At 43.5% G+C, this 12,254-nt stretch overlaps 1 protein-coding gene across 5 annotated transcripts in view; it reads left to right on the top strand.

The window, feature by feature from the left end:
* Positions 1 to 12,254, top strand: part of RASA2 (RAS p21 protein activator 2) — a 184,273-nt gene that overhangs the window by 103,458 nt on the left and 68,561 nt on the right. For all 5 annotated transcript variants that reach the window (XM_073359814.1, XM_073359811.1, XM_073359812.1 and 2 more), the window contains 2 exons: positions 10,094 to 10,177; positions 11,427 to 11,499. In XM_073359814.1, the coding sequence (XP_073215915.1) occupies positions 10,094 to 10,177; positions 11,427 to 11,499 (157 nt within the window). The remainder of the gene's footprint in view (positions 1 to 10,093; positions 10,178 to 11,426; positions 11,500 to 12,254) is intronic.

Genomic DNA, 12,254 nt, shown 5'->3' with positions numbered 1-12,254 from the left:
ACAGTGTTGTCTGACCCTACTCACATTAATGGAGAAAGTGCCAGTGCCCTGTTGAGTTCAATCAGGTATGAACTTGGTCCCCACCAGCGTGTTTATCAAGATGTGTGAGCCTTCCAAAGATCCCTCTTAACACAATGGGTTTAAATGTAGAGCCCTGGTGGTTAAGACTAAAGACAAGTAAGCCAGATCTCGAGGTTGTGTGGGGACTGTTTCTTCTGAGAAGTAAAAGGAAAAATGTGCACCGTCAGAATACAAATTTTCATCTTTGTGCTGAGTTGTCTAATTTGAATCCCAACAGGGACTCCTAGGAAGGGCTCTGTTCCTTCCAGGTTGGGTTCAGTGGGATGTTGCGAAAGGATCCAGAATGGAAATAACCTAACTTCAATTATGGGTGTCTGCTGTATAGAAGAGAATGAGGAACAGGACGGAGAGAAGGGAGTGGTGTGTGGTGTTTGGTTTGTTTGTCTCCTTAAGAAAGTTGTGTATCTTTGGTTTAGTCCTACAGAACATGGAAGCTACCAATGACTGAGGCTCACCAAGCTGTCTCAGAAGTTCTGTATAATCCTAAAGTCAAAATCAGACTGTCATCCCCCCAGTAATTAATGCATTCATAGCTAACCTTGTAAATTTAATCTGCTTTCCTTTCAGAAGATGACTTTATATTCATGCAGCCCACTGTGAGTAGGCTGGAGTCCTTGCCCCACAGTTACAAAGCAACATCATTAGCATTATACCTCTGATTCTACATGCTTGTGCTCTTCTGATCTGGATATACATATATTCTCTATGGATGTAAAGTTGATGCTAAACAGGATCTCTCTTTGGGTTTTTATACTGTTGGATTCAGTTTGCTTTGAGTAGGTCCGCTGGAAGTAACACAGTAAGAAGCAACTTATGGGCAAGTGTGTCTGACAGTAGACGTCCAAACATTTACTAGCATTCTTAAAGTACACAGTGAGGGTAAACGGACGAGGAGCCCGGTACAGAGGAGATATTACAGACCTTCAATTACAAACAAACCATCCTTTTTCAAAAGTTCCTCTTTGTGCAGATTTTGTGCGCATGAATTCAGTCCTTGTGCACGTATGCATCTGAACAGATTGAATCCCTGAGGGATAAGGCTCTATTAATTCTCAGCCCAATGCTATGCCCCCTTTCCAGATCACTAGGTAGGGTTACAGAAGTAGTCAGAAAGGGCTGTACAGTGAAATTCTGCAGCCACCCGGAGACTTGGTAGCTGACTTAATCTCCTTTCCTGCATCCAGGACCTGGTAAATGATAGACTAGTTTCCATTTGTTGATTATAGTTATTGAATTAAGGCTGTTGAGTGTAGTTTAGTGAAGAAGATATTGGACTGGGAGCAAAGCGACCTGAGTTATTTGTTTTTTGTTCCGGGTTTTTTTCCACTACTTTGCTGTGTGATGTTGAGTGCACAGTCTAAATAGATACAACTGAGGAAAAAGGGGTACTCTTGAACAGAAACTGATTCCTTCCTAGATCAGGGCAGAAAACAACAAACTTGGAACAGGCTAAAATTGTTGGCTCAAGTTTTGTTTGTGTGGACTGGAGGTGGGTAGTGGGGAAATCTGTCCACTTGCACAATCCATAAACTATGTGGGGACCGAGCTGTAGAAAGTTCACACTCATTTTCTTTAGCTGATCTAATATCTAACTGTTCTGCTGCTGATATGCCTGTTTGTCTTTCCGTTATAGTAATGGTGGTAATATGCATGTATTTACAGTATAATGTTTGTCATAAACCAGTGGAAATAATTTGCAATATGTTGCATTCTTTGATGATCAGAGCTCTTACATTTTAAGGAGCAGTTCCTCAAGCCCCCACTGAGGGACCACTTAACTTCAATACTTGTGCTCACAGAGCATGCAGACTGTCTGAGGCAAGTACTCATGGTGGTGCTAGTCTTTCCAAAGGAGATGGGATATAACCATATCCCTTGCTTCTACTTATGAGCTAGCAAAACTGGCCCATGCGTGGGTTGGTGCACATGTCCTTTTAAAATGTGCAACAGAGTTGCTCTCAGCCAGGCTGTTCCCAGAGTTTCTGGAGTAATGTTGAAGTCAGTGGAGCTGCATCTATCTTTGACATTTGGTTGGTCGGTCGGTCGGTGAGCCCCTGGGTAGGCAAATGAGACAGATCTGTTTGTTCATGTTGTGGAAGGCCCACGTAGCTGTGGTCTGACCACCTTTGATCAGCCCCACTGTTTGAAGTCAGAGTGGGTCATTTCTCCCTGGTAGTGAGGGGGTAGAGCTGAGCAGGGAAGCTTAGAATAAGTCATTTGCTTGGTGAACTTGTGAGTAGCAAACAGGAGAATTTTGAAGGGAGTTTGGAGAGGGACTAAAAGAGGTTTTCCTTTTTAGTACAGTTCTGCATTCGATATTGTGATAGCTAGTGATCAGTGGTTGCAACCTGCAGTGGATGGGCCATGTTTTCTTTACTGTCTGATGTTAGAAGGAGCTCCCTGTGTATGAAGTGCAAGTTGGCGGTTGTGCTAGAAGAAAAGATTATTGGATTGGAAGGACAACTATAGACACTATGCAGCATCAGAGACGGGTTCTTGGACAACCAGATTTGGGAAGCTTCACTACCCCAGATACAAGAAACAAAGGAATTGGCTACCAAGGAACTGGAGTGGAGAGGAAAATTAGAGGTGTGGCAGTTCATAACCACAAGAGGCGAGAAGACAAGCTGGTTTTCTATACTACTGGAGGCAGGCCAGGATGCACAGTCTGCGACCATCAGAGAGGAGAGAATCATGAGGAATTCCACACAACCTGAAGTTCCAGGTTGATACAGGGTCCTTAGCGTGGAAACTGCAGAAGATCTCTCTGAAGATCCATCTGGTGGAGTGGAGTGGAGAGATATATGGGACACACCTGTAGATAGCTGCTCAGCCCAATCTATAAGAAAATCAAGCATACCCACAAAGAGGTCTGAAACTATCCAAAGAAGATAGATAGATCCTTTTCATGGAATCTATACTAAGAAGAAAGGAAAAAACATTCAAGGGACAAGCAGACAACAGGACAATGTGCTGTCATCCTGGAACCAAGGTGTGAGGTGTCACTTTAGGATTGGATGGGCTTCTGAAGCTTATAGGCAAGGATCCACTGGTAATGGTACATACCTGCTCTAATGACATTACATCGTGTGATGTCTCGCAGATTGGAGATGACTTCATGGAACTTGGTAGGGTGCTGAAGAATAGTATCTGAGTGATCTCCTTGGAGATCCTTCCTACCCTGTGGAAGAATGAAGGCAGAAGATCTGGAAGTGAATTCCTGGCTAGGTATCTGGTGTAAAGTAGAGGGTTTTGGTGTGGAAAATTGGGTCTACCTGCTAGGGGAGTGGAGGCTGTACAGTTTGGATGGCTTCCATCTCTGTAGAAGGGGAGCTAAACTTCCCAGAAACAGGCTGGCCAGAGAAGTGAGGAGTGCATTAAGCTAATGACAAAAAGGGGATGGTGAAAACAAGGAACAAATGAGCACTCGTTTAGCCGAAAATCATGATGTTGGGAACTAAGTTAATCAAGAAACCAGAGTATGCAAGGAGAATGAATTCTTTGCCTTTTACACCAAAGTGCTAGGAAACGGGGGAATTGGAATTGCTCATTTATAAGCATAAATTCAGTCTGTTGGTATTACTGAAACCTGGTGGAATGAGTCGCATGAGTGGACTGTTAAAGTCAGTGAGTATATTCTACTTAGGAAGGATCGAGTGGTCAAAAGGAGAGGGTAAATAACACTGTCAAAATATTATCTGTTTGAGTCACTAACAACTTAGACGAAAATGGTCTTGAATGCTTATGGATCCATGTTCTAACATAAGCACAAGATGGGGACTAGTTAATGTCTGCTACAGACACCAAATCACACTAGGAAACGGGATAACCTCCTTAAGCACCTATATGTAATGTGTAGGAGGGACCTGTGTGATCATGGGGGATTTCAGTCTGAGTGACCCTAAACTGCAGGTCTCGTGTGCCGGTACTAAAACATCCTCAGAATTTCTAAATATGATAATGACCATTTCCTAATTCAAAAAGGATTGCATGCAACATAGAGGAAGTCTATACTAGATTTTGTCTTGACAGATAAAAAGGAATGATCACAGAACTAAAAATTAGTGGTAGCTTCAGTACAAGTGATCGTGACTTGATCACATTTGTAATGTGCAAACAGGATAAAGACCAAAGCAATAATATGTAATGTATTAAAACACACTCTCTCTCTCTCTCTCACTCACATACACACACGTGTTTGAAAAGGGCCACTTTCACAACAAAGCTAAAAACCATTATGAGCTAAATCCAGTTAGGAAGAGAAATCTATGGCCAGCAGTTAAGGACAACAAGGAGTTTAAGTATATTAGGAACAAAAAGAATCCTAACAGTGGTATTGGTTCATTATTAAATGGAAATGGTAGAACAGTTCAATAAATATTTGTTTATTTATGTCTACACTACGAAATTAGGTTAATTTTACAGAAGTAGATTTTATACAGTTGATTGTGTATGTCCCCACTAAGCGCATTAAGTCTGCGGAGTGCGTCCTCACTACCGTGGCCAGCATCGACTTAGAGTGGTGCACTGTGGGTAGCTATCCCACAGTTCCCGCAGTGTTCACTGTCCATTGGAATTCTAAGTTAAGTGCCCAATGCCTGATGGGGCAAAAACATTGTTGCGGGTGGTTTCGGGTACATGTTGTCAGTCGCCCCTCCCTCCATTAAAGCAATGGCAGACAATCGTTTTGCGCCTTTTTTCCTGGGTCACCTGTGCAGACGCCATACCGTGGCAAGCATGGAGCCCTCTCAGCTCACCATCACCGCTGCTGTTGTGACCATTGTAAACACCTTGCTCATTATCTTGGACTATATGCAGAACCAGGCTAAGAGACACCAGCATGAGGAGGATTTTGATGAGGACATGGACACAGACATTCCTGAAAGCATGGGCTGTGGCAGTTGGGACATTATGGCGGCAGTGGGGCTGATTGATACAGTGGAACACCAATTCTGGGCCAGGCAAACAAGCACAGACTGGTGGGACCACATAGTGTTGCAGGTATGGGACGATTCCGAGTGGCTGAGAAACTTTCGCATGCATAAGGCCACTTTCCTGGAACGCTGTGAGTTGCTTTCCCCCACCTTGAAGTGCAGGAATACCAAGATGAGAGCTGCCCTGACAGTTGAGAAGCGAGTGGCGATAGCCTTGTGGAAGCTTGCAATGCTTGACTGCTACCAGTCAGTCGAGAATCAATTTGGAGTGGGCAAGTCTACTGTGGGGGCTGCTGTGATCCAATGCAATCATTGACGTTCTGTTATCAAGGGTAGTGACTCTGGGAAATGTACAGGTCATACTAGATGGCTTTGCTGCAATGGGGTTCCCTAACTGCGGTGGGGTGATAGACGGAACGCATATCCCCATCTTGGCACCGGACCACCTTGTTAACCAGTACATAAACCGCAAGGGGTACTTCTCAGTGGTGCTGCAAGCACTGGTGGGTCACAAGGGGCGTTTCACTAACATCAGTGTGGAATGGCTGGGAAAGGTGCATGACGCTCGCATCTTTAGGAACTCCGGGCTGTTCAAGCAGCTGCAAGAAGGGACTTACTTTCCAGACCAGAAAATTACCATTGGGGATGTTGAAATGCCAATAGTTATCCTTGGGGGTCAGCCTACCCCTTGCTCCCATGGCTCATGAAGCCGTACACAGGCAGCCTGGACAGTAGTAAGGAGCAGTTCAACTATAGGCTGAGTAAGTGCAGAATGGTGGTAGAATGTGCCTGTGGATGTTAAAAAGCTCACTGGCGCTGTTTGCTGACTAGGTCAGACCTCAGCACACCCACATTCCTGTTGTTGCTGCTTGCTGTGTGCTCCATAATATCTGTGAGAGTAAGGTGGGGAGACGTCTATGGCGGGGTGGGAAGTTGAGGTTAATCACCTGGCTTCCGATTTTGAGCAGCCAGACACCAGGGCAATTAGAGCACAGCTAGGTGCGCTGCACATCAGAGAGGCTTTGAAAACCAGTTTCATGACTGGCCAGGCTACAGTGTGACAGTTGTGTGTTTTTCTCCTTGATGCAAATCCTCCCCATTTGTTGATTTTAATTCCCTGTAAGCCAACCACCCTCCCCCTTTGAAATAAAATAACTATTGTTTTGAAACCATGCATTCTTTCTTTATTAATTTAAAAAAAAAAGGGAGATAACCGACAAGGTACCACGGGTTGCGGAAGAGGGAAGGACAAGGCCACGTTGTAGTCACACTAACAATCAAACTGTTTGACAGCCTTCTGTTGCTTGGGCCATCCTCTGGAGTGGAGTGGCTGGGTGTCTGGATTCTTGGGCATCTGGGTGAGGCAGAAATGGAACTTGGGGAGGAGGGCATGTGGTTATACTGTGGATGCAGCGGTGGGCTGTGCTCTTGTTGGCTTTCCTGCAGCTCCAACAGATGCTTCATCATGTCAGTTTGCTCCCCCATTAGCCTCAGCGTGGCGTCCTGCCTCAGCTCTTCGCGCTCACTTAATACTTTCCTGGCCTCTGCCACCGAATGCCTCCATGCATTCACCTGTGCCCTATCAGTGCGGGAGGACTGCATGAGCTCGGCGAGCAAGTCATCGCGAGTGCGTTTTTTTTTCGCCTTCTAATCTGCAATAATCTTCGGGATGGAGATGATGGGGAGCATAGAAACATTTGCCCCTGGGGGGAGATAAAAAGGGAGAGTAAAATTTAAGATGATACATTTCTGAGAACGAAAGGGAGACTCTTTCACAGTGAATCAATCAAATTCACAGCAGACAGCACGTGCTTTAGGTACAAGGTCGCATTTTTCCTTTTATATTGAGCGCCTGCCACTATGGTGACACATCTCGCACGCACACACGTGCGCACAGCTGGGCAACAGAATTTGGTTTCCAGGCAGCCATGGTAAGCCTTTTGGTACGCGTGGTTGGCTTCTTACACCTTCATAACATGTGGGAATGTTTTCAAACTGCAGAGCCCTCCTTTCCCAGAGCAAGCAAGGGGTTGGGTTTCACATTTGAAAGGAGGAGCTGCAGTTTTCAGGTGGATGTGCAGCACACATCTCCCCCCACCCCTCTGCGTGGCTATTCTCCGGGATGATCCCTTCACCCCTCCCACCCCCCACCATGTGGCTATTCTCTGGGATGATCCCTTTTAGCCAAGCACAAACAGCCTAGCATGGACGGGGTCCTTTTACTATTCTCTTACAAAAATTCCCCTATTTCAACCAGGTGACGATGAATGATATCGCTCTACTGAGGCTAACACAGAAAGATATAGACCGAATGTTGCTTGAATTCAGCCAAAACCCAGGACCATTCACTGTCATGCTTTGTGCTGCAGTGATTTCAGAATACTTGGTACTGGCTTGGCGTGGTAAAGAGTCCTACTGTGAAGAACGAAATAAGGCAGCCCTCCCCAGAAACCCTCTGCAAAGGCTTTCAAAGTACCTCCAGGAGAGCTTCATGGAGATGTCCCTAGAGGATTCCCGCTCCATCCCCAGACATGTGAACAGAGTTTTCCAGTAGCTGTACAAGCCATGAATGCATCCCAATTCTTCAGGGCAAATTAGTCATTCAACATTATTGCTTTTAAACCCTGTACTGTAGTTACAAATGTGCACTCACCAGAGGTGCCTTCTCCGGCTTCAGGGTCGGGGATCCCGCTTTTGAAGGGTATTGGCTCCAGAGTGATGAAAAGGTCCTGGCTGCTGGGGAGAACGAATTCACCGCTTGCCTGCTGCGCATTCTCCTTCCTCATCTACAAAATCCTCTTCCCTGTTGCGTGAGACTCCTCCTTTGCAGGTGTCCACGGAAAGTGGTGGGATAGTGGTAGGATCCCCTCCTAGACTGGCATGCAGCTGATCATAGAAGCGGCATGTATGGGGCTCTGACCCGGAGCGACTGTTCGCCTCCTTTGTCTTTTGGTAGGTTTGCCTGTGCTTCTTAACTTCCATGCAACACTGCTGTGTGTCCCTGTTGTAGCCTCTCTCCAACATGCCCTGTGAGATTTTGGCAAATATATTTGCATTTCTTCTTTTTGATGGGAGTTTGGTCTGCACAGATGCTTCTCCCCATACAGCAATCAGATCCAGTGTCTCCCTTTCGGTCCATGCTGGAGGTCGTTTGCGATTCTGGGGTGACTGCATGGTCACCAGTGCTGCTGAGTTCACCACGCTGACCAAACAGGAAATGAAATTTAAAAGTTCCTGGGGCTTTTCCTGTGTACCTGGCTAGTGCATTGGAGTTCAAAGTGCTGTTCAGAGCAGTCACAATGGAGCACTCTGATATAGCTCCCGGAGACCAATACTGTCAATTTGCATCCACACTACTCAAAATTCAACCCAGCAAGGTCGATTTTAGTACTACTCCCCTCATAGGGGAGGAGTATAGAAGTCAATTTTAAGAGCCCTTTAGATGGACGGAATGGGGTTGGTTGTGTGGACGCGGTCCATTTTTTAAATCGACCTAACGTGGCTAAATTTGACGTAACCCTGTAGTGTAGACCAGGGCCTAGAAGTAGTTTGACTTCTTCCAGGTAAGCAGATTTCTCTCATCTGGCCACTAGAGTAGATGCATACAAACCTTGTTACAAATGTATTTAAAAGGTTTGGATGTGCACTTTAAAATATGAATCCAGCACAATTTGACCCTACTGCATTGATCAACCAACCCAAGTTAGTAACTGGCTTAGGTGGAACAAGGTTTAATCCCCATTCAGATGGCTTCCGAACACTGTTGCTGGCCCAATATTTACCACTTACCCTATCTTTGGGTCAGTGTAGATGAGGTCTATTGGCAAGTCGTCTTGTCTTTCTTAAGTCAAATTAACAGGTAACTTGTAGATCTACAGTCTTCTCATTCACAGTAATTTTCTGTGTATCATTTCTGAGTTCTTGGGTTTTATTTATGCTGAACACGTGACTGGTATTTGAGTACTTCATGGTATCTAATCCCCCCCCCCCCCAAGAGTCCTGAAGACCCACTAACCTGCTTCAGATTAATTGTACACCTGATTGACATCTAGCATTAAGTTATGCCTAGAAAACTGTGCATTGGATAGTCTGGTGGTGGAGCCCACTTGTACTATATATCCACACTACATATAACATCATGTGGAATCGGATATGCTTCAGATATATTAATCATTGCTGTGCAGAAACTATGTACTGGCTGATGTTAACTCTTTATTGGTTTGATTTAAAGTGTCTTCTTTGCTTTAAAAGAAAAGACAGCTTGTCAAAAATTCTTAATTTTATTAAGATGATATAAAAAGAAAATGGTACAGAGTTTAAGCATAGAAGTTTCTGGTTATCAGGGAATAAGGTACAGATTATCAAGGAGTGCGAAATTCGGTTTAGGAACGGGTGGCGTAAGGAATACATAATCTGCAATCTCCCTGATTGGGGGTAAAAGGTTAACGGATCAAAGTACAGACATTGAGATATGGGGGTATGTTCATATAATGGCTATGTTCAGGTGTGGAGTATAATGAGTGGATACGATGATGAGGGTGGATTTACCCTCATTTGCTGAGATTTAATGTTCAGTGAGTTTGTTTCCAGTTCATATGGTCCGATGGAAAAAGTCTCTGAGTCCCTTTCTCATAGTTGCACGATATCGTACCGGCTCGTATCTCCTGGTACTGTCGGTGGCCGGTGATGTGTTCGATGTAGATGTCCCTGGACCATCGGATGGTGTCCGAGACCATGAGGCGCCACATGAGCCGTGCGTAGCGTCAACCGATCCCACAGGTCCGCAGCACACGCTTGTTGCAGGGGTCCCAAGCGCCCAGGGCTCCGACTATCAGGGCATCCATCTGCATCTCGTAGCCCTTCGCTCTCAGGGTGTCGGCCAGGGGGGCGTATTTTTCCAGCTTACGAGCTCGGCCTTCGCGGAAGGCTGGGGTCCTGTTCTCAAAGGAGACCGTCACGTTGACTATCTTTTTCTGGGCCTCGTCGGTGACTACCATGTCCGGTGGCAACTGGCTGTCAGTACCGGGGATGGCGCAGTTCATGATTCACTAACTCTGTTTCTCTTTTTTTCATTTTAGCATAAAGGAATGCCATGGGTTACCTCTTGTAAATGGACAGAATTGTGACCCTTATGCAACGGTGTCTCTTGTGGGTCCTTCTAGGTAACATTTGTTGAATTATATTGCAAATTAAGTATTTCTAAATGTTGTTCTAAATTAGGAAAGAGACAGGTATGTATTTAGACCAAAGTGTTCAATTATATAGTTGTTAAATGATTAATTGGATGGATGGATTTTAGTGTTGGAGAAAACAATCTTTATTCCCCCCCCCACCAGTTTCTTACGATGTACTGTACGTGTTCTACACAAACTTCTGTTAGAAACAGCACTGAACTATGTATAGGTACATAGTCTCATGTAACACAACTTTTTCTCTGTTAATTTTACTTACACTGAATCTCTTACAGGCTAAGGTTGTCCATGGTATAAGAACATATGTTATGTATGGTATAAGTCATGTACCCTTGTGTCTGTTAAGACCATATAAATCCTATTTAAAAGCAAAAAATAATAATTTTCATATTTGCTGCGCTTCTCACTGAGTAATGTGTTGAGCAGGAATTGCTAGCTGGAATGAGAAATAAATAGAATGCTTATTTACATAGAAAAAAATCACTAAATATACTTTCTGCTTTGGTTTAGAATTAGCAACGGCTTTTTATGTTTTTTTTTTTTTTTTTTTTTTTTTAGAAGGAAATACTTAGTACCTGAGCAGTTCTTGGAAGTGACAGGTTCAGTCTCGGGAAAGAGAGGCTGCAATATTATGTGGTTATAGTAACAATGTACACCACCACTTAAAGTAGAAAACAGGAGTGGAGCAAGAGGAGGGGATGGAGAAGGAACACTGAATATTTCATATGTGGAGGCAGATACACAAAAATGCTGTTTTGAGGAGTGAAAATCATTCCAATCCATTCCATATTTTAATCTGCATCAACTTCTGTCCATTTCATGTTGCACTTGTTTGTGAACTAAAATAGAAATGGTAAACTAAATATGACCACCTCCCAGGTGCACATATATATGTAAATAGGTACAGCTTTTGAACATCACCATTTAACTTTTCAAACCATGCTGTGAATGTGTATTAACTTTTTCTCTTCAATATTTTTCCATTATATCAAGTGACATCTTAAATGACCTCAATATTTACATAATTACGCAGTATAGCTACAAGTCTCAAAGGTATTTAGGACCTATCTTCCATTGAAATTAATAGGAGTTAGGCACCTAAATATGTTTGAGGATCTGGACCTAACAGTTAAATGGATGGCCCTTTCTTGACAATAGAATGTTTTAATAATTGTGTGTTTTAAATTCTATATGGTAAAACTGTACCACATTGAAACAGGAATGACCAAAAGAAGACAAAAGTAAAGAAGAAAACAAGCAATCCACAGTTTAATGAAACATTTTATTTTGAGGTAACTAATTTCTCTCAAAATTTAAACTCTCAAATCATGTGTGTTGCCTGCCTGCCTATTTGTCTCATGCACCGTTTTTGGTTTTGTTTTGTTTTAGTTTTGGTTTGTTTATGCCAGCGACAAGAGGGTCTCATGGAGAAACTTGCATTTACTTCAAAATAAATTAAGTCACCTTTATTTGTAACAGGCTGAAAGATCACAGCAGTCCCATTCAACTACTACCTAGTGAGAAGTGCTAGTTTCATAGTCACAAATGTAAGGGCTATTTATTGCCCTTGATTGGCGGCCATCAGTCGCAGTTCTGATATGATGTGAAGTATGAATGAATATACTGTATATACATGGCCCTTAATTTGAACATATCTCAGAGCACTTAGTAAAAAATGAGGTTTTGGCTGTTTATAGTCAGTACAGTAATTTTACAGGGCGATCAGTGATTTTGAAATCATTCTCTAGGTAGAATAAGTAAGTGCTTTAACTTTTTGCTGCTTAAGCCTTGGGATCAAACCTTGTCTCCAAAAACAAATGACATTAAGTTTTTGGACCTACCCTCATCTCCTTTGTCTTCATAAGAAGATCAATATACTGCTTGACATTCTGTTAGAGCCTCCTAGGCTTGGAATATCCGTATTGAGGTTCATCACCTTTGGAGTGTGGGTTATTTTATTCAGTCTTCGGTGAAATAGATTGAAACTGCATATTACTTTAATGCATTGCAATGTGCAAAATAGAATTCTGGCTCTAGCGAGTCTTCA

This window comes from Lepidochelys kempii, chromosome 9, assembly GCF_965140265.1.
Source record: "Lepidochelys kempii isolate rLepKem1 chromosome 9, rLepKem1.hap2, whole genome shotgun sequence".
NCBI classification, from domain to species: domain Eukaryota; kingdom Metazoa; phylum Chordata; order Testudines; family Cheloniidae; genus Lepidochelys; species Lepidochelys kempii.
The sequence above is the reverse complement of the archived record's forward strand: the minus strand, read 5'-3'. Positions and strand labels throughout refer to the sequence as shown.